Below are 25,338 nucleotides of genomic sequence, written 5' to 3' on the forward strand. Positions count from 1 at the left end.
TGAAGGAGCTGACCGCTGAGTTTAACGAATTCTTCATCTCAGTGGGGGCTCGTTCCGCAGAGGAATCTAAGAGGGTTTCTCTTGTCAACAGTTTCTCCCTTGAAAATGATCTTGCATCAACTTAGATAATAACCGTAGAAGAGGAATTTCATTCCAATCCATTCATTTCCCTTGAATATTGAAGGCGCAAGGATTTGATAAGTTACATATGGGGATTGTTAGGGACGCTAGACCAGAGATCCTACCAGTCTTGACCCAAACTTGTGAACAGGTCCCTACTCACATCTGTTTCCATCAGGTTGGAAGGAGTATGAGGTCGACGGTTCCCGAACTCAAAGAGTGAAAATAGGCCGATCTCACTACTACTTGCGCTGTCCAAAATTTTGCGAGCGCAGAGCGCTTAACCAGCTCACACACTGTACGAGAAGTACAAACTATCTTACGGTGCACCAAAGTGGAAATAAAAAGTACTCAGTATTCTACTGAAACGCTTAACATCTTCATGTCGGACTTTATTTTGGAAGTGACGGAAAAAAGCAGGTAACAGCATTAATGCTCTTAGATTTGTCAAAGTCTTTCGACAGCATCGACCATAGTACCCTTTTGAGGAAACGTCCGGTCGAGGTTTGGGACTCTCCAGGGATGCGCCGGACTTAGTAGTTCAAAAGTTATTTGACCGATAGTCTTTAGTCCCTTTGAATCGGATGTGTATCATCGCAGTTTTATATTGTGTTACATGGCGTCCCAAAAGGCTCAATCCTGGGTCCTGCACTCTTTATCATATACATGGATGATCTGCAATCTTCCCAAACGCTGACTCACTTAACTGCCATATAGATGACTCGCAATTGTCTATGTCATTCTCTGTTCGAGACACTAATGCAGGTGAGGTTTAGTTGACACAGGATTTATGAAAGATTGCTGCGTGGTGCCGTCGAAATAACTTACTTATTAACCCGGACAAGACAAATCTGCTGTTACTTGGAACACCACCACGAAATGCTTTCAAGACGGATTCCTGTAGACATTAGCGTTACCCTACTTGGAAAGACTATAACACCAACAAATTTCTCCAGTGGACTCCATTGTACTCCATAGACATTTCTGTCCCCCTTATATTGTGTAGACTTCCGGTTTCTGTTTTCCTTAGTCCGTCTGAGTTGAAGCTTTGAAGACCAAAATCTGGAGGACGGTATATTGGACATGAATGCTTTCTCCAGGTCCGGTTTCAAGCAATCTACAGATAGGACACTTCTTTGAGTCAGTCGCAGCTAAATTTTCAATGGCATCGTTAAAAACGACGAGTTCATGGTTCTTTTAAAAGGGATCTCCATATCTAAACAATAGTATACCGTCCGCTATGACTTTGCAGCCTTCTATACCCACCAACGCAAGTCGAATTTGCAATGGAATTCTTCAGGGGCACTTGAAATAGCGATGGACGTCCTGAGCCATCTCAGTGTTCCGTCCAAGGGAACATGCAATAATTCTTTCGGTATAACCAGTTGAGAGACTCTAAGCTTGATTAACGGTCTTTCTTAGTTATCACATAGTAGGAGCTTGAGACTGGTGAGAACTTTTTTATTATTGAATATATGACGACATTGTTGAGGAAGGGGACGTAAAAAAATCAAATATGTCTGAGAAATACAACTGACATGCATCTGAGATTCAACGAGTCTGACAGCACTTGGGAATAAGCTTGCGCTGTAGGAGATGGCGGTGAATAGAGAGAGAAATATACGAAAATTGGAAGTGGAGACATGTCAGTCGAAGACAGTTATGGTTGTTCCAGTTTTGATTAGCAACTCCGACCGAGACAACTCCAAACGTAACGCATCCTCATCGCTACGCCAAATGCTTTACCCAAATTCCCGTCAGTTTTCAAGCCGCAGCTGCATGGGAGATGAACACTCCAGCAGGAGAAAGCGTTGACGTCACGCATCACCTGCTTGATCTACTTTTACATCACATCCGGTTTTATGCATATGAACATTGATTAAATAAATTGAGTAAGGCCAAAAATTTACTTCCCAAAGCTAATTGCTGAGACTACGGACTTCGAGATACAGAAAGTCTCTGGACACTGAAGAACACATCAGCCATATGCTGACTACACCAAAGCCACTGGAAACAACATCAGTCGAGTGTGTCGTTTTGAAAAATTTGCGTCTGTGCCAAAACTGATTATCGCTGTAAAATCAACATCGTTCGAACAGGAACTCAGTTTTAACCAGTCCTTAAAGCTAATCTTAGTATTGATAAACTAAGGACGCATTTGACACAAATGGCCGGCCAGACCGGGAATTTGGAAGGACTAACGCTACAAGGCCTTCAAATTAACACACTGGAGGATTCCGATATATACTCCTCCAAAAGAATGCGACGCCGGATTATCCTGCAAGCGTTCCTTCGAATTGTTGCATTTTCTTTGCAAACTGACGGGTATGCCGACCAGTTCTGAGAAAAGGAAGGCGCCCTTGGTCGCCCTTAGTGGCGAATTAAATCAATGCTATTTGCAATTGTGTTGCATTGCTAATTAAGCTTCGATGGCCGCAGAACAAAAATGTATATGAACCAGGGGCCATCTAACTGAATATCGATAAAGCTCCATTCAAATTGCCTTGTTTCCAACCAGAACAACAGGCGGGTTCATACTAGGGACATAAAAAGGCTTTAAGTATGCCCATAGTTAGCCCGAGTTCGACTTTGAATGTGAACGCGGTTTTTAACAGTATCTTACTTTCTAACCTTAGAAACGAGGGATCTTCAGAGAATTACCCCTCTCGAATGCGTACTTGAGCAGATCAAAATACCGGATAGTATCGCGATCTTCTTATAGTTTTGCCTATGTGCGAGCCGTCAATATTTCGTGGTATTGCCGTCTCACTTTTGCGGCCTGTGATTGGTTCTAATGTTGAAATTGACGTCGTTGCACTGAATTGGGTTGCTGACATATGCAAACAAATACGTTTCGCAGGTAGAAAGAATTGAAATTTCGACCAGGCGCGGGTTGATTAGTTTACAGTTTTATTTATCCTTATAAATGATGGATCGCGATACAAAACAAATTGCGATTTTGAGACGGCAATACCACATTATATTGACGGCGTTGGGAGAAAATATATTCCGTATTGGGCTCCGTCGCTAACGGAATATATTTTCTCCCAACTAGCCGTCAATATAATGTGGTATTGCCGTCTCAAAATCGCAATTTGTTTAAGTAAGGCGATAAGACGTCATGGTTAAGCCTCAAATTGACTTGAGTTTCTGCCGCACTTATGGCCCACTTAGACTCAAGTATGGACTCGCCTGACATCAGCTTATAATGGGTACCCTTTGTTATGACCAAAATGAAGCATCAACGGGCGGTTTGCAACCAAAATCTGAAAAACCTGATGGTATAATTGCACAAATGCTGGTGAAGGGACAAACAGAGCTAATAGGAGATAATATTGTTTTCTTTTTCCAATACCGTGAGGGCGACGATAATTGACGTAACGTTAAAAACCACGTTTTAATGCCATAATTCAAACGAAGATGCAACGTTTAAGATAGCAAGTCAGCTCTATTTTGATCATGTAAAGAACTGCCTCCCTTTCAACCAGATCTTACCGAGCTGTGTGCCCGGGGTCTGTGTGCCCTTCGATCCCGCATTGTGTGATTAAATTTCCAGCTGTTGGTTGTTCCATGCAGACTAGTTTGGCGTTTGTTTGAGGTAGATCAATCGCGTTATCTGGATTTCTTTACACCTAGGCTGTTTTTAATCTAACAATTGTCTTTCTGTGCCTTTGTGAGAAAGCAAAAACAAATCTTTTTGTTTCCTGTCTGGTGTAATAATGACGTCAAAAGATGATCGGGCCAAGAATGTGTTTTCCTTTCCACAACCCTTCCACAACCCTCCCTTTATGTCGCTTCAAGCTTGATTTTCCATTTTCAACTGTGATATTTGCTGACTGCTTCTCCAGATGAAACTGAACGTTATGAAGCTTCATTGTGAGTTTCTGTAAAAATTCTTTATTAATTAGTACATAACCCGTGACTTTATTTGTTACGACTTAATTGGGTACCACTGACTGTGTTATCTATATTTGGGGTTGAAATCATTTCCGTTGTTATCTGCACTCGGCGCTCACGTCGTAATGTCCCGAGAGAAAATCGTAAGTTGTGGATCGTGTCTGTGTGTCGATCACTTGTACATCAGCATGGTTATGAGCTTTGAACCGTGAACGTTTTGTTATTCTGGGATAAAATTTGCCTTTTTTCGCTGTGACACAAATTCTCTCCGATTACCGCTCCAGACAGAAGAAAGGTAGAGAAGTCGGGGTCAAGTTCTTCAGAATTCGAAAGGTAATTGAAAACAATAATCACAGTGTTTCGCATTTTAAAATATTGTATCTCAGAATCAATAATTACTGGACGGTAAGCTTTGTACTTTCACTGTTTGCTCGCTGCGTTCGCTTAGTTGCGAAGAGCTAAACACACTGTCTGAAGATAACATGTTCATGGTTAGAAAGACCGATTGCGCAAAGAAAGTAGATATCTTCCAATGTCTTTCTGTGATATATTTCCGTAGACATTACCTTTTTTTTGTTTGACCTCGTTGAAGACCTAACTTACATGTTAGCGCAAGTGCTGTCCGTTTTGAACTTGTAATAATATTTAAATTTTAATCTTCAAAATCTCAAATTCCAATTATGCGCCGACTTAGTCCACTAATGATTATTATGATAATCATTCATACTCTGTTGCTCATTTTATTTGTGGTTTGTTTGTCGTGGTCGAAGTTCCCTTGCTGCGATGGATCTTTATTATTTTGATTTTAATTTACCTAGGTTGGTAAATTTGAATCCTCAGGGGGTGCTTCGAAAAATTTCTTTCTCAGTTGGTGTCAAAACTCCTATTTTTAGAGCCCACAAAAATTATTTGCACGCTGTTTCTGGCAAGTTACCAATATTGTCTATCGTATGTTTTGAATAATTAGCCCGTCAGTGGTGTTTTAAGTTACCTTTTTTCTTCAAGAGTGGAATATCGTTAAACACGCCATTCTACCGTCTTCTCGCTCGGGCGTATTCACCCCGTAATGACACCAGTTAGTGACACCGACAGATTAACCACTTGGAAAAATCCTAATGTTACAACATGCATGTTATGATGTTAATAATAACTTTTTAATATTAATATAAATATTAAGATTTTTCAATATTGATATTAATAATTCAAACGCTTGGATGACAGACGGGAATAATAGTTTGTTCGTAACTTCGGCTGTTGCTTAATGTGACTGCACGATGCAGTTATAAGCAATTATTGTTGTGATGATTTGTGTAGGTGGCCTCGAGATGCGGTTCTAGATAAAAGCCACGGATAACGCTTGTCCACCGTAGATTATCCCTTATCTCAGTTACTGGAGCATTCAGCCAGATCTTGGACCGTCAAGGTTTCAAATTCGGATTTTTACTGACTTCCATGCATTTGATCTTTTTATATTCTCTACATCTTTAATAATAATAATAATAATAATAATAATAATAATAATAATAATAATAATAATAATAATAATAATAATAATAATAATAATATTAATAATATTAATAATGAGGACTCAAATTTCAAATGCACCATCACAATGAAATCTTGGAAGGCTTCGCCCCAAGGTAAATAGAAACCACTCCAGAAACTGAATTGAAAAAAAATAACCCGTTATAAGTTATTCTTGGAGCAATTTAGTTTCTGAAGATTCATAAAACGAAACTTTTGTTTTTCAGTTTTTAGATATTACAGCTCTAGATAAGTAAATGGATAGATGGATGGATAAATTGACTTCATTTAATTACATTATTGGTATCCCATGAGTTCAAATTATGGGCCCTCTATACACCACTTATGAGAGAGAGGTCGTGAAATGTTTAAGATTCCAAGCATTTGCACCGCAATCTCAATCTTACACCTAGTCTCTTTTTCTTCCTTTTCGTTGATACCGAAATCAAGAACGGAAAAAGAGACCTATAATTTTACAATCCTACTACTTTCACATTTACGTCACAATAACTTTACAAAATCTCGCTGCTGGACATCTCGGAAAAGGTAATTTTAGCTCACAGAAAATTGACTGGTTTAAGAAACTTCCGATGTAAAACTAAACAAAATCTAACCCAACGTTCAGCATAAACGTCAAATCACACAAGATTGCCAAATAGAGTCATCACTTCATGGAATCTATGAAAAGACCAAACCTTGAATTTCATGGCCGAAGTCTCTTGCACCGTGGTGTCTGGCTGAAGTAATGGAGATAGACTATTGATCGAGTTACGAGTTGAGTTGAGTTTGAGTTGAGTTAAGATTGAGTTAAAATTGAGTTAATATTGAGTTACGGTTTTTGGCATTTTTGGCACTTAAATCTAATAAATATTAAGTAGAAGTCACTGAGAAGACCACGAAACACCGTTTTCGTGATCGTGAAGTGCACAGGTGTATATTTGCGAAATGGTTTTGACCTGATCAAAATAATCTTGAAATTTCATGCACGGCAGTATTCTTGTTTACCAGTTTACCAGTTTCAGCACTTGGACTCCTTCGATTTGACTACTGCCTGTTTTGCTGTTATGTGGTGTCATCGATCAGTAATCCATTCAGAAGATTATGCCAAGCCGACCACAAGGCTGATGAAAAGACCAGACCACAATACCGTACTCTTTTCGACTAGTGTGAGCGATCTTTAACATCCCACAGAGTTTATGAACATTGAAGGTTGTGAGGCGGGACCTGCGATTTATAGTCCTTATTCGCGAAGACTTGAAAGTCTAACCATTTGCGGATGTTATTACAAAGGCAGCACTTTTCTCCTCAATTATTTTAAGACCATGAGTGTTGCGGGTCCGGCCGGAGTCGAACTCACGATCTCTTGCATAACAAACTGAGCCACCGGCGCGCGGTTGTTCCTTCTAGCGATGCAGAAAAGATGTCTTCTTGTAAGGCTAAGGATGGGATTTACTGTTAAGCTAGCTTATAGCCCCCGCGGCTAAACGATGAAACGTACCGTTTGTCGTCTAGCAGCGTGGTTTTCATGATCAGTGAGCTTCATGAAGGTTTATGTAAAGGGAGGAACCCGGAACCCGGAACGCGTTTTTTCCCTTACTGACCCTTTGTCAGTTCTCATTTATGTACTTGTAAAAACAAAAGAAACCGTGCACGAAAAACCACAATTAACTAACAAGTAAATAAATAATGTGAAATGTAAACTGCTTTATGCAACATGATTTAAAGCGGTGCAAGTTTTAGGATGGTAAAAGTGTAGACAGAAAGAAATGTCTATCGTGATTTGTTCAGATCATAGATACACTTTCAATTTCAATACTTTGATTTCAAAACTTGTTTGTAGACCTTTTTTTTAAACCGGTTGAGTAGGGATCCAGACAGACAATTTTTAATTAATAATTAAAGATCACCTCTTGCCGACGACTCTGCGGTTAACTATCAACTTTCCATTGCACGAGAACCAGAACCCGGAGTGCGCAAAGATCCCCCAGTCTTACCATGTAGAAACGGGAAACAGAAGGTGAGAGAAACAAACATCATTTCATAGTGTTTTCACTGATTAGTAACAAGTCATATTTTAGAGAGGGGCCAGTATAGATTCCGAAAAAGAATGCGAATCGCACCCGTGACCTTTCATGACCTTTCCCACCTTTCTAGTCGCAAAGTAAACGCGCTTGACACTCTCCTATAACCGGGCACCGTGACACAATCCGGGCTGCAGGTCTAAAACACGGATCACTTTTGACGTTTGCAGGCCTTTATTTTACCTTTGGAAAGTAACCCAAAACCGTAATTGATTTGGGTAACCCTAGACCTAAACTTGGCTTTTAGGCCTAGGGTTAGACAAATTGAGGTTTTGGGTTACTTTCGAAAAGGTAAAACAACGACATGCAAGTATGAGTGACCCGTCAAACTGAAAGTGACCTTTGTTTTAGACCCCACCCAATCTCGGTCATAGATTTCGGGGACACTTGATGCCACACACAAGTTCACCCCTTCTCCCCTTTTCGAAGTTGTAGGGAAAAAAACTATTGACGTAGGTCATGACTGTCCAAAGTTATAGCGCGATCAATGAAAAGGGGGAAGGGGTTGTTTTTTGGATTGTTGTCACCATCTTTTTGGCTGGGACTGTAGCTAGGCAACTAGACGTCATAGCGGACCGAAGTAGGGATTAGCATGCATTTAATTTCATAACTTACAGTTAAAGTTACCACTTAATAGCATTTTAAATAAAAATGTAATACCATCAAGGCCAGGCGAAACAATCAAGCATTACTTTTTTCAAATTTGCAGTGAAATGGTTTTCCGACATGTGTGACTAGGTCAAACATGTTCACTTACTTAAATGCTCGGCTGAACCTCTTTCTGATTATTTAGATCCAGAAGCAAAGACAAATACGATAGACAGACATTACAAAACTTCGGTGACTGAGTAGAAACGTGACAATCGTCTTTAGAATTTTAGCGGTTATGAGCAAAAAGCGTAATGCGGGCTCATTTCGTCATATGTTTTCCTCTTTCGTTTACGGCGTTCTTGTGATGCCGGACAACAAATACGGTTCATGATAGCCGCCGGGCCGGCTTTAACTGGCTTAACAATAAAGCCCATGTATCCCTCTAAGAAGACATCGTTTTGACGTCGATAGACTTAACAGCAGCAACGAGAATGATGCCGGGAAAGGTGTAATAATTATAATATTGTTTTAATCATTTGAAAGTCATGCCATTTTGCAAAATTTTATGCAAATATATCTTTCAACGCGGAGAAAACAGTTTTCGAAGTGACTTGTACTGAATATTCACTACTTTTAATTCCGAAAAACACCTAAAACTGTAACTCAATCTTAACTCAAACTCAACTCAAACTTAACTCAAACTCATCTCAAACTCAACTCAACTCGTAACTCGATGAATAGCCGATCCCGAAATAATGAATCATCGACACTATGATGGTTGACAGAGACAATTGATCTCCTTTTGTTCATGCTCCAGCATTTGTAAATCTCGCTATTTCACCTTTGTCTCCAAACTTTGGCAATAGACTAGTAACAGAACTTCTCAAACTATCTTAATTGCAGTCGGCGAACAAAAAAGGGGCTTGGAAGACGACAAAGACCAAAAAAACTTTTGAAAATGTAATTGAAGCTCCGAAACACTTCGAAATTATTCATATAATCCTAAAAATGAAACTTTTGCTCCTCTGTTGGTATTTCCTCATGCCAGAATCAATTAATTCGGAGTTTTTTTGCACAGTGACTTCATGCAAACAATTTCTCGCACCAGAGTCTAAGTTGTTTCTCCAAGTTGAACTTAGAAACAAAACACGGTAGAATATGGAATATAGTTTCACAGACGTGTCATCCAGAGCAGAAGCGATCTCCATCAACTTCCTTATTTAGAAATGCTCCTTTATTTTATTTTTAGTTTTTAAACTTCGCCAGAATGTAATGAAAAATGTAAATGAAATAACTGGCGGCAACACCACAGCAGCAGAAACCATTTACTGTGGGCTCTGAACTACAAGAAACTAGTGCTTGAAAGACAAAATAATATACAATACCTCAGCATGTAACTAATAGCAACAGGCGGTGCGGCTGGAAAGACTGTACGCACAGTTCTTCACCAACTCATATGCATAGATGCCAAGTTGTAGGGAGCGGCTCGCTGGAGATTTAATGGAGCGCCTACAATCCGTGCGAGCGCCAAAGGCGCGAACTTTTCTGGGGGGTCCGGGGGCATCCCCCCCCCCCCCCCTCACCAGGAAAAATTTTAAATCTGATTTCTCCTAGATCAGTTTTCCTACATTCTGAGGTAATTTAATGACACATTTTACCAAGTCACTTCGGGTAAACAAACACGAGCAGTGGGAAGAAAAGGGCTCTTGGGTCTAGAATTTCTTGATTTCTCGTCGATTTCACGATTTCTTAAATCATGAACAGTTTTACGTTTGTGGAACAATTATAGATCGTTTTCACTGTCACGCAATAAAAAAATAAATCGAAAACCATCCAGTGGAAAAAGTCAAGAATTCGTGATGTTGTAGAAGATAAATGAAGAAGACACTTCTCCAAGTTTTAGGCCTGTGCGTTTCCCCAAACTTCAGATATTCGTCGAAATGTTTCGCAGAAATTTACAGAGCCCAGTATGAAAACGCCATGTTGGTGCACATCTGTGGTGCACCAATATGGCGGCCGGAAAATAGTGTCAACATCTGTTACTTACTTTGGCTATCTAGGCGAGTGATCATCTGTACTGAACAGACAGCTATTTATCTAAGCCCTTTTCCTAATGCTCTAAATTCTAAAAAGGCTCAAAACCATGAGATAAATATATATTTCTCAATAAACTCGATCGTCGCCCCGCTAAAACTCAGAAATTCAAAATGCTCTGGTTTCCAAACAAAGCACGCTATTGAGCTTTAAAATTGCAAATGGATACAAATTTACCGCTTCTTATACCTGATGAGGATAAAAACTTTTGTGGCTCTTTAGTTTTGGATTTTAGAAAATGATTACGTCACCTGAAAACGATCTATATGATATATGTATGACAAAATTTGTTAACAAGCTCAGCTGGAGATTTTGCTTGCTCGGCTGGAGGGCCGGAGATTGAGTCTGAAAGCTGGAGACTTGGCATATATGCATATGCGGTAGACTCGACCTTCCTCGTAAAGTCTTAGTCTTTCAGTTTCATATAGTCTTTTCCTTTGTACTCCTCGCCCATGTTATGTCTCATATCCGCATTTGTACTAGTGTGGTTTTCGCGCTGTCACAGTTTTATCATTTGTATGGCTTCGGAGATATTTCCCTCATCAGTCGATAAGATTAAACAAGCATAAGCGCAAACGCACAAAGGAACCTCCGTTCTCCAGACCTTCCATCTTACCTTTCGAAATATTGGCTTTGAACAGTTTTAACTTATACTTCTAAGACAGAATGTCTTCTTTTGTATTTTAAAACTGCAGTATATTGACGGAGAAAAGCAAGAATGTAAAAATTCCATCGTTGAGGGTCTGCTGGTATCTTGCGGTTAGTGGTGAATAGATGGAAATGACCGCTGATTTCGAATGGAGAGTGTTTTGGTGAAAAATTTGTATTACATTTAGCTGACGCTGATTTATCATTTTGAGGAAAAAAGTTGTGTTTTGCACAATTTGCTACGAAGTCCGACGTAAAAACCGAAAAACATTTAAAGGATCATTTTTACGCAGTTTCGCATTTTGTGTTGTTACATGGGCAGGTGATGTTAATCCAAAAACATATATCTGCTGCTCAATTTCGCTTATATTCCTTCAATACAAGGTGGGTGATTCCAAATTCTATATTTTTAGGCCTCGTGATGAAAATGAAGTTATTTTTCAGTCACTAAGCAAATCTCCCCATGACCTTGTTGTTTAAATTGATGTGTCTCGATAAATATTGACTTGATAACGAGAGCAATACAATTAGTCAGATCATATGATTGGGCGAAAATTTCGCGCCTGACAGACAAAATTCATTTTGACAGCGAGACTTTATAAGACAGCTGTAATGTATTTGTCCAAAGCTTGTAATTGTCTTGAACACTAGAAATATTCGATTCTGGTTTATACAACGATAATAACCAACAGACATTACCGCCTGAAAAAAATAAGAGAAAATCTTCCTTGTGCATCGTATTTACTGTCCACGGTTCAAGATGATCGAGCTGCTAAGGGCGATGAAGAACTTCCTTTACTCTTCACCGGCGTATGTACAAATTTGCATCTTGTTTTCTTTTCTCGTATCAAAAAACGATACCATGTCTTACTGTGCTCAAAACGAAATCTGATCTTTATCCTGTATTTAGTTATTTTTCATTTTTGGTTCATTGTTAGTTGTAAGCATACATGACCAAACAAACTGCTTTTCGCCGCATTGGAACGTCCGCACACAATTTTTTCCTTGTTTTTCTTTTTCAGACATGTTTGACCCGATTCGATTTTGTTTTTACGGACAACTAAAGCATTTTTTTGCCTCGATTGGGAATTTCGACGTCTCGTATCAACTTGAAAAAAACAAATTAAACTGCGATATACCGAGGGAGAAAAAAAGGACAATCTTGAAGTAGCTTTCCATTGAGGCGTTGTTGAGTATTTCTCACCTCCGCCTAGTTGTATTTTAGTAATGTGCTTGCATACATTTCCGTAACAATGTCAATGAAGAATTCTCGGTTTATATTTTATCTCATCCTTTTAATGTCAGTCGACGCTATTGCGGCGTTGGCTACTGAATATAGTCGACATCATTGTGTATTCAGTTTTACATCAAACGTTGAATGTTTAAGATAATTCAGTGTTTAGCAAATTATTGTTATTTTGCCTTACTAGGTAGAAAACAGTTCATTACAAATTGGACTTTACTGTTTCCCTTTTCTCTGTCGAAGGTTTGAGACACAAGTTTAGATGCCTTGCGTAGACTATGTTAAGAAAAAACTGTATCATTCTCGAAGCAGTCACATTATTTCTGCTTTCATGAATATTAATTGGCGAAAACATCTCCACCATTGTGTATATATGCAACAGGTGTTTCTTTTTGTCCCTTTTTTGCATAGATAATCCAGATCTCAGCGCCAGAAACAAAAAGCTTGCATGATGTAAAAATCTCTAAATGGGCTCGCTCCTGATTCACGTCGATCTAGATTTGTCGAGCGTAGCACCATTACTGGCTATTCTCTTCGCAACACTGAAGATAAACTTGTTGACCTCGTTTCCCTCTCCAATTTGCTTAAGAATAGTTTCAGGTATAGTGGTGAGGTATTATGGAATAGTTTTCCAACTCACTTGCGGCATGCAGGGTCTCTAGCATCTTTCCATGCTGGCTGTAGCGACTTCTTTTAATGTTATGGCTTCAATTAAACACGTCTCTCATGTAAAGCAGTTTACTTAATTTATTGCAAGTAGTTGTACATAGCTTATATTACGAATTTTTATAACTAGTATTTATAGTAGTACTTAGTGCAACTGATGAGAATACCGTGGGTAAATAAGTTATTTGATTTGAGATCGGTGGCAAAGCGCGCTGAAACTGCAGACAGAAAATTGAAGCGGTTATTTTTGGTCTTCCATCTTTCACCTTTAAAGCAATTTCCGTGGAAGATTACTCACCAATTACCTTCTTTGAGCTCGCCAAAACTCAATCTTTTTGACCGCGGAGAATGAATCCTACCTTACAGAAAAATACAAAGGAAGTTTTGTAGTCAATATGACTTGAACTTTCAGTGTGATTTGTTAATAGACATAGAGCCACTTTTTTACCACGGAATTATATTGGTGAGGCCGTAATTTTAATTGACTAGCTACGGGTGTATGACAAACAGTTAAAGGATGATTACAAATTTTCCCGTATGCAAGGAATAGATGGCAAATTTCTGCCTGACTTAACTTCCAGCCCAGCTTTCTGAACGTCTATTTCACTTAAAAATTGACTTTTTGGTACTTTTACTAACAAATTTCGGCTCGGACTGAGATTCATTTCGATCATCCCGGTCAAACGGGATGGAGAAAAAGTATTGTTGTTGCCATGGCTATAATATTAACCTGGACTTGCGCATTGATTGCGTTTTTGTATCCAAGCTCCCCTGCTGAAGTGGTGAGAGAGAGCACTTCACCACTGTGGCCCGGGATAGATTCTTGGACTCTCCACTCTGCCTCTAGAGCTTTTTCGTCTGGGTTCTTCTCTTTTCTTCTCTTATGCATCAGTACCAACCTTTGGTTTGATTTGCGGTTCTCTAAGTTGATTTCAGCACATTTACTCGACTTTACGTTTCATATACATGTATTTTAGAAAATCATCTCATTCACTTCTTACGGGATATACGTAACATGGAACTGTCTCGTTTAAGCCTAGTACTGGTTAGTAATGGTTACCTTTCTCTTGAGGTTTGGTAACTGGGATTTTTTCCTTTTTAAACTTGTTTCCTAGCCGGTGATAATACACGATTACAGCGGCATTCGGAAGAAAAAAATGATGCGATGCGGTGGTCTAGTGCTTAAGTAAAAGGGCTATTAATAGAACATTCCCAGGTTCGAGTCCAGCGAGTTTAGGCATTGGGGTTTGGATTTTAAAAATAGATATTCATTTCCCATAATCCCTATCAAGCGCTAAATTAACGGCCTAAATAGTCAATTCAGAGAAACTTAGCATGATTGTCGATAATAGTCATTTCAGAGGTAGAGGATGGGTTGAGTTGGTAGAGCAGTGCAATGCAAGTCACGCAGTTATGGGCTCGAGTCCCGTTTATGCCTGGATTTTTTCACACTTGCTGGCAACTACTGAAGTTGCTTATCTAACTGCAATGATCTTTGCAACTATAATTCACAACTTCAAGAATCACGTTATGTGCTTCCTATCATCCTCTTCGTCTTCGTGGTCGTGGTCGTCCTGCTCCTCCTACTCCTCATCATCATCATCATTTCTTTTCTTAAGGGGGTTGTGTCACGAAATTTAACCAAATTCAGCGACCGAGTACTGGAATCAAAATCAAGCGAAACGTAAAAATAACTACTTACAAAAGTTTAGGAAGCTTTGAATAAAACAGAAAATACAAAAGTTGGCTGGGATGGGTAAAAATGAAGAAGATTAAAATGGGTTGCAATTGGGGCTTTTGAAAGCTGTTCAGCCTAACAGTTTTTCAGAGTTTAGTCTTTGTTGTTTGTAACTTAAATTATGTATGCTCGACAGGCATTTCTCTTTGTCACGACGCTTAGCTTGTGTTGTATTTAGAGTAATTTCTGGGTTAACGTTAAGTTGGATAGCGAGCAGGGGCCAGTAATTGGTAAAACTACACAAAATACATTGCACTGCCGTAACACCGCCACTTCTATATTATTTTTACTGTTATTGTTATCCCACCAAAACGTCAGCCTGGGATGAAATCCGGTCATGCAATCGGCCCTAAATAAATCCTTGAAGATAGACCTTATTCCAAAATGGCCGTCATTTAAATATTCTTTTGTTTTTATTCAAATTAGCCCTTGATGCCTCGTTCTTGAGCTGAAAATTCAAAAGAATATTTTGCCGTGAACGAGGCATCAAGGTATAATTTCAATAAAAACAAAAGAATATCTAAATGGCGGCCATTTTGGAATAAGGTGTATTGGTTTGGATAAAGTTTGCTGAACAGGAGAAAAAAAGGAACATCAGATCACAAGTGCATGCCATTCGTAAAACGACCCAATATTTCACTTACTGTTACGATTTCTTGATAGCGGTAACTAACAATCGGCCAGAGTATAGGCTGCCTAAGGTGTTGTTTCTCGCAGTTATCTCTTATTCCGTAATAGCTTGCTGTCGCACATTGCTTTTATCCTTACTTATATCGGAGCAGACGTTTTCAAACGTTATAATTTGTCGCTTAGTAGAGCTGTAGTTGAAGCTACGATGTTTTCTCAAATGCCTCGTTTCATCAGGTTACACATGGAGAGACACGGAATTAGATGCACGCCAAACTGCGCTGTATCCACCGTTCTAAGCATGTGCTATTCCACCAGTAAGGGAAGCGTTGAGGTCAGCGTTATTTTAGGTTTGGAGAAATGCAGCTGTTTAGCTGCTATTTACTAAAAGAGAAGAGTTTAGGGAAACTTTGTGACGTTAATTGTCTGGATTCCGAGACACGAGTGATGTTGAAGTTTAGAAAGATGCGTAAGGGGATGCGAGCAGTCCCTCTTTGTTTGTGAGCGAGCAAGCGGAAATTGTGGCGAACGGAAGTCTCGAGCGTGCGGACTTCCGCTCGCCTCGCGGTTACTAACAAGATCGACGAAGGAAACAAGGAGGCCCTCGATCATTGCTAAGTAACAAAGATACTTTATATTGCTTTTCTTCGAGACTGAATTGTTTTTTTCTTTTAACAATTAAAATAAAATATTTAAGGTTTCATTCTTGCATTGTGAAGAGAATGGGAAAGTTCGATAACAAATATCGGTTTCCGCGCGTGAGAGTTAAAACTTGCTAGACAAGAATGAAAGATGGTTTTTTCTTCTTGCGTATTCATCGTTAAACACCTTAATTAATTCAGCAGGGATTTAAAGGCGAGAAAAAAATGCCGTAAGAGCGATTGAGATTGGTATTGATCCACTTGGAACAACAACAATTCAAAATCATAGAAGGCAAGACCACTGTGTAAAAGGACTTTCGTCACAGTCGTCACTTGGTCAAATCATCGTAGCGTTAATTTAAGGCAGGTATTGCGAGTCGTGAATAAAACATCGCAAATTTTTCAGTAACGCAACAGATTATTTTTGTCATGCAATGACCTAGAAATCGGCCTCTTAATATTCGATTCCCAGATGAAATATCAGTCCTTTTGGCAAAACACGATGATTAGTTACAGAAAAAAGTATAGCTTGGCAGCTGGCACAAAACCAGACGTTTCAAGCTGTAATGAATGGTATGACGATAAAGTTTCTTCCAAATCCTACGAATTTCAGCAAGGTGATTTTCTCTTTTACTCAACAGGAGAATGCCTTCCGTGTACCACGAACACTGTGGCAAACCAGGACCTAAAAGCAACGACTATCTTCCACCACCGGAAGCTCGATTTTTCAAGTCGCGAAGCGCACCGAATTCCCCTTTATTGGGCCAACGGAAGCCGCTTATCCCATCTCGGCCATCGTCGCGAACCGCTCGAAGTCAGAGCCAAGTCTCGGATAAATTAGCTACAGCGAAAGTCCCAAGATCACCCCGGGTTGGACGAAGTAGATCTTTTAACAACAAAGGTATGTTCTTGTACTAATGACTTGGATGGTACCAATATCGTATCCAGCATCCACATATTTTCGATGCCGTCACTAAATGAAACATCAATGCCATTTCGGTTTGATTCTCAGTAACAACGGTGTTTTTCACGAGCTAAGGTTTTTGAGATACTATCTTGAAGTTGATGAAAGAAGAACGCCGACAAGATTGGAACTTTGAAATTTCAGTCGGCGTAAAATTTGAGGACCATATATTAGGTACGCCTTTCCTTAACTTCCGTAAATTCCTATTCACATTCCTTAGAAGATTTTTCGCGAAGGACCTTTGATGTTTCATTTCCTACAAGGGTTAGACGGACAAGATCTCCCGCTCTAATTAGCGCACCAATATAGGAGAAACCAATCAATTTTGACGCACGTTTAACAGATTTGATTCTACACACTTGGCCGCCTTCTTAAGAAATAAAAAAAAAACCACAAGCGCGCACAAATTAATATCGTCGCGTATTGAGGACTTTTTTTGAGGTTATGAGGTTTGCCTAAAAAGCTGGTAACCGTAAGGAAAATAGTCTTTTCGCTGATGGTCTGTGCACCAGCTAGCGCACAATAGCCTGGACACGACTTTAGTTTGACGTTTCTGCAAGGCTGCTGTCACAATCAGGTGGTATACTCTATGAGAAATACATGTACATAACCTTGTTAGAGCAACTGGCTAAGATTAAAGGGACCTTTACAGACGACTTATCTGGGCACTTTGAGCAATTGCCTCTTACACTGACTCCTGAAAAATTCAGGTGGCTTCAAATATACATTTCTTTGAGTGGACTGGCGACCACCAGTGTGTGGCTCGATTCCCTGCTTCAGCGGTACATGTGGGTTGAGTTTGTTGGTTCTCTACTCCGTTCCAAGAGATTCTTCTCCGATTTTGGCCCTTAATCAAAAGCCAGCATTTAAATTGACCTTCCTTAATTTGATTTGCAGTCTCCCCAATTTGTAAATCTCTTGTTAAGAATGCGCTCTTAAGATAGCTTCGGAGGCTATTTCATTTACCTTCCCATTTTTGTAGGCCATCTTGCAAGGCAACAAAAGTTTGCGACCTATGACATTGCTGCTGTAAGAACGCCAATTCGTAGAAAATCGAAAGAACCCGAGGGAATATCCTTTCAATGTCTTACATTGCCGAAAAGGTCACTTCGGCATTGGGAATGGATAGATGCAATAAACACATTGTTTGGACTTCTGTTATCATTAGTCCAGCGACCAAATGACTGCGAGCGTTAAAGATTAATTTTTACTTCGTTTTGACAACAACATCGTTTATTTTTTTTGAGGAATTAAGACCGCGATCTCTTTTTCTTAATTTTTTTTTTGAAGCCCGTACTTATCACGACGAAAAGGTTTAGAAGAATCTTATCCCTGGCGTGGGTAAATGCTTGGAAATTTCTTCATCTTTGTGTGCACGTCTTATTTCGGCCGCTCTTAACACTCTGACAATAACAAACTGGTTGTTGGCATCTTTCCGATCCACTGGAAAATATACAAATAAAGGCCTCTTTACACGAGCCCGGGTTGGACACCGACCCGGGTCAGTTCAGCGTCGAATTTTACGTTCACACGAGCCCGGGCTGGGTGAGGGTTGGGTCATTCTCGGCTGACCCCGGTCAGTTCCCTTTTGGCTGGGTTGAAAGGGCTGGTAACTACTTGTCAGTGAGGAAAATGGCGGACGAACCATGCAATCATCAGAATCATCAATTTGTGGTTGACAAATTGAACACGACCAAAACTGTGAGGAAACCGTTCAGCCATTCGCTCTCGTAACTTCGAGTACATATTAACGACGTCCTTGTTAAAGTCTATATTTTGATAGTCCATCTCGTTTTTAAATTCTTTTAATTTCGCAATAAGTTGTCCAGTCATTGAGTGATTCCATTGCCAACTTGTTATTTTTTCCACTTCATGCTCATTCGCCTCAGCCATTTTGGTACAGGCTGCGCGTGGGCGAGAACGCTGAACCGCAAAAAAGTAACAAAAAAGTGATGTTCAAACAATCCTGGGTCAGACACGCCAGTGTTTACACGGAGAAATTGAAGAAATTTCTACCCTTCTAGCCGGGTCAACCCGAGTCTTGGGAAGGGTTACCCGGCAAGGGGGGCTGACCCGGTTTGACTACTGTTTTCATGTAAACGCTTATAAACATTTGACTGCAAAAGGGTTACCCGCCGCGGTGATTCAACCCGGGGTAAAAAGCAACCTGGGCTCGTGTAAAGAGGCCCTAAGTAAGCTCAAACCCAACTTTCTCTCCTGCTATGTAAATTTCAAAATCCTATCTTTCGCATGACAACGTGTTCTCGAGACTGGACTTCGCCGTTTTCCTCCTAAGAGTGACGTACATCTTTTGCTCTGTCTAACGCCAAACGACTTCACTCGTCAATAATCCCGAAAAATCGCCTAAGAATCTATCTGCATAATCTACAAAAAAGTTCTAAAAATCTCCAAAAGAGTTTTAAAAATTTCAAAATTTTACGGTAACATCCCAAATGTTAACACAAAATATCAAAGTTCACTTTAAAGATCCTTGCAAGTTAAAACGAGCCTCCTTTATTAAAGTTATTGTGGATAAGTCTAGACAACTACTTGTAGCTCTTCGGAGGGCCCGTCTCCGCTATGTTTCTTTGAAAACAAACTTCATCTGAATTCTGGGACACATAATTGAATGGTAAAACTGCTGTGCATGAGCCTTCCTGGATCTAAATAACTTTAAAAGTGCAGCAAGTTCATTAATTAAATGAGCCAGCAAAAAGCATTCTTTACAGATTTTTAGCTCTAGAAGTTCTAAAAATCCTCGAACTTGTCAAATTCGTTTAAAAATCTCCCTACTTTCCAAATATCTTTTCAGCGTCTAAAATCCGGATTTTTGTAGCTAAGCGTACTATTGTTATCGCGCATACCTTCTGCGCATCTCGAGATAGGCAGGGATATTTTTTCGCGGTTTAAAACTATGCAGAGAAAGCAAACTTAGCAAGTGCTCTTGGTATTCAAAAAGTTAAATTGGGGTAACCATGCATTTTTTCAGAGATAATTAAGGTTCAATTTGGAAAAGAACGCCATACAGTGCTTTGCATTTTAAAGCTCTTTACAATTATTGTTAATTAATTATCTTTGAAAAGTGCGTGGTTACCCCCCCCCCCCCCCCCAATTTTCTTTTTGGATTTCCATAACACATGTTTAACATCTGCTTTTTCGCATATAATAAACCTCCCAAAAATACCTTTGAATTGGTAGGCACCGTCCTTAAGAATCTGCGTGGTATATGTCTGAGGGGTACCCTGCGCTTATACGCTACAATATGTGTAGCCTTCAAAGACATTGCAGAGGCGAGGTGATGAAGTTGAAATGCCAAAGTGCTTCCGAATAACAGACAAGTAGAGCGAACAGCTAGATTTTTTAAGGGAGCTGGAACCAGTTTCACCTTTTTTAAGAGACCTTCTGACTAGAAGGCTAGAGTTACAACTACTATACTGTATCACGTAACAGCAATGTTATGGTACCATAAATGAAACACCAAGATATATATGAAATACATCATATATTATTGCACTGCGGGTATGAAATCAAATGAAACCATGTTGCCTCGCAGTTATGAGTGCAAATTTCAATTGCGTCGAGAAGCCTGAAAATTTTCATGACTTAGAGCATCGCACCGGTATCGCGAGGTAGCGGGTTCAAACCCCGTTGAAGTCTTGAAAAATTTCAGGCTTCTCGTTGCAATTGAAATTTGCGCTCATAATTGCGACACAACATGGTTTCATTTGAAATGAAACACCAATTATTGCTTAACAAATTACACCCACTATTGTGACGTGATAGGTTGCTATGGCAACATGAAAGCTCTCCAAAAAATTTAAGGTAGCTATGAATCAGTTCATTTTTTTAAAACTTTGCCGATAGTTATATGTCAGATTGCTAATTACTATTCTACAATAAAAAATGGTGGTCACCGAGTTCATTTTTGAGATATAAGAAAGCAACGACGAAATACAGGGTGTTTTTGGAGAGCTTTTCCTTATTTTAAAATTCATTAACCAATGATGTATCACAGGGGGAGATATTATTGTGAGTCTGTACCGAAGTGAACGAAATATGCCGCCAGGCTCCGTCTGTCGAAAAGAATACAACTGCAGAACTTGGCAATTTCCCTAAGGAACAAAAATTGTGCCCTACGTCGCTCATGAAAATGCTCTTTCCGCCGGCCGTCTTTCATGTTAGATTTTGAAAAAATTCGAATGGTTTAATTTCCTGAGGCCCATGTTGTGAAAACGATACGATCCAATCACTGCACATCCTACAGCAAAAACCTTCCTATGAACTCATGGTGCACTTTATTGCTTCATGTCTATCCAGATCAGATTCTACATGTACATGTTCTAGAGCCCGGCAAAGTCCCCTTTACTCGTCTGTTTCTGCAAAGTGGCCTGATATGCCATAGGACTTATTAAGACATCAACGTCAGGTCGGTAGAGAATATTACCGATCACGGGCTCAACCCCGTACCACACTATGCGAAGAATGTGTTTACTGCATAGATGTGAGACGGTTCCTGTATTTTATAGTCCTTAGCTTGATCCGGCTTATAGTTCCTATCCGAGAAGACTTGAAAGTCAAACCATTTGAAGATGAAATTACAAGGACAGCGCTTTCAACTCAGTTATTTTAAGTTGGTCCCGCGAGAGCTTGAGCTCGCCAACTCCTGCATGCCAGATGCTCAACCAACCGACGCAGGGTGTGCGGTGCTTTCAATCCCTTCATGGTAGAGACCTCTTGTCGCAGCTTGTCGCCTACCTAGGCTTACCACGTGTTTTTGACGTTAAAATCATTTTTACGAATTGAGTGCAAAAACTAATAGGTGGTTTTTAAAATACGTAACTGGCGCCAGGTTTCGCCCGATGTGCAGGAATCCGGAATCCAGCAAATGTATGGATTTGGAATCCGGAATCCAGAGCGTGGAATCCGGAATCCATTGTATGGCATCCAATATGGCCTCCGCGCGCATAAGGCCCATTGAGGGCAAGTGTAACTTATAACCGTTGTAAGTCTCATTTGGGTGGACGTCAATCAAATGTTTCCATGACGAATTCGACTGCCTCCAAGTGAACAGGACTATATTGTCATGGAAACACTTGATTGACGTCCACTCAAATTAAGATTCGAAAAATGAAAAAAATTCGTTGAGGAGTGTGTTGTAAGTGTTTCTTTTGTTACAACGATTGATGACGGCCATTGTTGGTCATAACGTTCTTTGAGTGTTTGATATCACATTAGAAGTATTGATTGTGGTCTGGCCTTAAAATGGCGCGCTCGCTTATCTTTTGACCTTCACCATCCTCGTCATGGAGCTTAAAAAGAACAAATCCTAAGAAGAAATCCTAAGATCCTACTATGAAAAAGTCAATGCGCGTGTGATTTCGTGTGTCGCTCGCGCGGGCCTTCATTTATGACCCACCCCACACCCCTAAATTTTGTCACTTTCTATTTGACATCAACTTTTAACTCTGGGTTTACCGCCACTCGACTCGCTGGAAGTTGTTCGGGATTCTTAGTGCTTAAAAAGTTGACATGACTGAATGTCACAAATGTGGAAAACTTGTGTATTTTGGTATGTTAAATCCTTTCAGCAGAAATCCTGAAATACTGCGCGATCCATTTAAGCTGAAATGTCAGACACCGCTATCGATCGAATCGATCGAAGGTCGTGCAAATTGTAAATTACAACTTGTTGAACCATTGTAAGGAACGTGCCTTCTCGAGGAAAAGCAAAGGTTTATCTAGCTATTTGCTGTGGTCTTTTGCAGCTGAACAAAGGAATTCACTTGGAAAAGTGTGGCATCCCGGCTGTTTGCGTTGCGAAGAATGTGGTAGAAGACTAAACCCAGGCCAACATTCAGAGGTAACGTTCGTACAAAATTATATTTTTAACTCTTGAATTCTTCGGACAATTTAACGACAGTATGATTAGCTAACAGATGATTTACTCAAGGTGCTCGCCGTTTCATCGCCACTAAACGCGATTTCTGGGAAGGGAAACTACTGAAACAGCTTGTTTTAACGATGTTGTGCCAACGAGATTTTATGTGGTCCAAAGGAAAGCTAAGCGTTTAATTTATATGGCTTTGCATTTTTTGGGTGAAACCATTTCCAGAAGAATTAACACTACGATTTTATTTGAGCTTGTATGAAGAGCTGAAGCACTAGTCTACGGACAGCAGAAATGCTTTAATTTTTACATTGTAAGCTTACATGTAGCTTAAATGCAAATTGCTTGAATTGCGTGTCACCAATTTAAATGTAATCTTGTCATGTTTTCAAACGTTCATGTAAACTTCACAGCTTCGAACAATGTGCTGATATTGATTTTTGCTCGAAACACGCAAAAAATAGCTGTGAAATGAAGCTAAGCTTGGTCAGTAGAAACCGGGTTTGTGATATGACTAAGCAGTTCAAGAAAGTGACATTTAAAGAAATTTGATCTGATGTGGAAAGGACGTGACTTGCATGTAGATTGCTTTCGAATGAACCTGCAATATTAGCTTGATTCAAAACAAAGTTTTGTAACCAGGACAGCTCCAGACAAAAATTGAAACAAACTTGATATTTAAGTTTTTACAAAAAATCACACCGAGATATTTATTTGTCAAGCACTTGTACTTCACAATACGTAATATTGGTTTTCTTGCTTTGGGGTGGGTTTATCAAGGTAGGCATGTGAAAAAGTTGTTGAGAGCACCAGTGAAGTGTGAGATTTGGAGCCTGACTGTCATCTAATATCACCCAAAAGATTAATTACCCTTAAACACACAGTTATTAGATCTAGAACTGGTCAATAATAATAATAATAATAATAATAATAATAATAATAATAATAATAATAATAATAGTAATAATAGTAATAACAATAATAATAGTAATAACAATAATAATAGAAATAATAATTAATAATAATAATAATAATAATAGTATTATCCATATATCAGTATGTGCAACAATATTTCAAAGCATTTTTGCATTCACTGAATATGATATTGATTGGATTTGTTTCCTCTGATATAATGCAATATGATTGGGTGTGGTCTTGCAAAATTAATGATAAGTTGCACACAGCAGTCATATTTGAACTTTGATTTTCAATAAAAAGTCTAAATCTTCTACTACAGTATAAGGATTTTAAATGGTCTTTGAAATTTGCATGATCAACACAAATCCTACAATCCTTACAATCCTACATGTACAGTGTATAGTGACAGTTTGGTCATTTTAAAGCCAGTGTATTTTTGTAAGAGCTGTCTGCTGTAGTAGTAGTAGTAGGTGCATCCGAACTTCAGTTCGGTGACATGATGAAATTCATCTTCCAGATCAATCTGTCTGCCATTGCTGCTCTCATTTCGTCGTTGTTAAGCCCAGTGTCGCTTTTCAGGACGTCTGACTACTGTAATTTGACCAACTTCTAGAGACCTAGTGTACTTTGTACTTTCTTTCTTTCCCAATTTTATAAAAACCAAAGTTTTATTTTAAGGTCTGCTGAGAGTCTTAGTCAACCTCCCTACATGTATTTTGTAAGTGCGTTCTTGTCAAAGATCACTTTAAGTCCTTCATTAAGTAACAAAAAACTGTCCAAAATTAATTTGAAAATATTATGGTTTGACTAGAGGAAATTATTTAACTCCCATTGAGATAAAAACTGCTAAAAACTTTGGCTATAATCAGTGAGGAAATCAGGCTCTTTGTTAGATGAAAGTGAAATCCAAAATTCCAAGTCCTATCCAGGAATCGGTTTCTGATTTTCCACATACCAGGTTAATGATGCAATGCTATTTACATGTGTCCATTGTTTGAGACAACATGGAGGCAGATGCATTTCTGATGATTCAACAGCGAGTTCCTCGTGTTTTATCAAGCTGGATGGTACTTAAATCTCATTTTATTCTTCTTTGTGTTTTCCTTTGACTATATTACTTGTTTTATGGGTGAATGAGTGTGATATTAGTCAATATGTACTGTAGTGGAACATGTCACAAATTGGATATACATGTTAGGCAACAATAATGAACTCAACCCTTGAAGACTTCTTGACTTGTATACTTAGGTGTCATAATTATCTATAGTTGATAGACAGCAGAAGTTTATACTGAAGACATTCCTTTTTATAAAGAGTTTTACTTTGTTTTCTTGAATTTACTGTGCCTTTTCTGTGAGTAATTCAAGTTGCATGAATTTAAGAATATTTATCATTTTTGTTGTCTGGGGAATTGAGTTATTAGCCCAAGAGTAAAATACACAAACCATGTTGTTTTAGTAATAAGCATTGTGTCTGTTCATTCAAGCCTGTAGCTTTTGTCAAGTTAATGTAAATTACATGTATAAATACAGGAATGACTGTATTTAAAGAATTTTATGTCTCATGTTTTTCTTAATCTGATCATGTGTTGATTCAAAATGTGATGACCTTTAGTGCTTGGCAGCCAGCAAGGGTCTTTGATGTCTGGCTTTACAATTATTAATGAATGAAGTCATTGTTATTTTTCAAAGTTAAATAG

General features: G+C 39.1%; 1 protein-coding gene across 5 annotated transcripts in view; it reads left to right on the top strand.

Moving 5' to 3' along the window:
• The first annotated feature begins 3,897 nt into the window (after positions 1-3,897).
• The window catches only part of LOC138003973 (ras association domain-containing protein 2-like), a 35,878-nt gene continuing 14,437 nt past the window's right edge, over positions 3,898-25,338 (top strand). Inside the window, exons 1-3 of one of the 5 annotated variants that reach the window (XM_068850318.1) lie at positions 3,898-3,996; positions 16,512-16,771; positions 22,600-22,694. In XM_068850318.1, coding sequence (XP_068706419.1) covers positions 16,516-16,771; positions 22,600-22,694 — 351 coding nt within the window. In that variant the 5' untranslated portion in view covers positions 3,898-3,996; positions 16,512-16,515. Of the gene's footprint in view, positions 3,997-4,083; positions 4,351-11,618; positions 11,766-16,306; positions 16,444-16,511; positions 16,772-22,245; positions 22,404-22,599; positions 22,695-25,338 lie in introns of those variants that run through there. The other 4 variants (XM_068850317.1, XM_068850316.1, XM_068850315.1 and 1 more) reach the window with 4 other exon arrangements.

Source organism: Montipora foliosa, chromosome 5 (assembly GCF_036669935.1).
Source record: "Montipora foliosa isolate CH-2021 chromosome 5, ASM3666993v2, whole genome shotgun sequence".
Lineage (NCBI taxonomy): Eukaryota > Metazoa > Cnidaria > Anthozoa > Scleractinia > Acroporidae > Montipora > Montipora foliosa.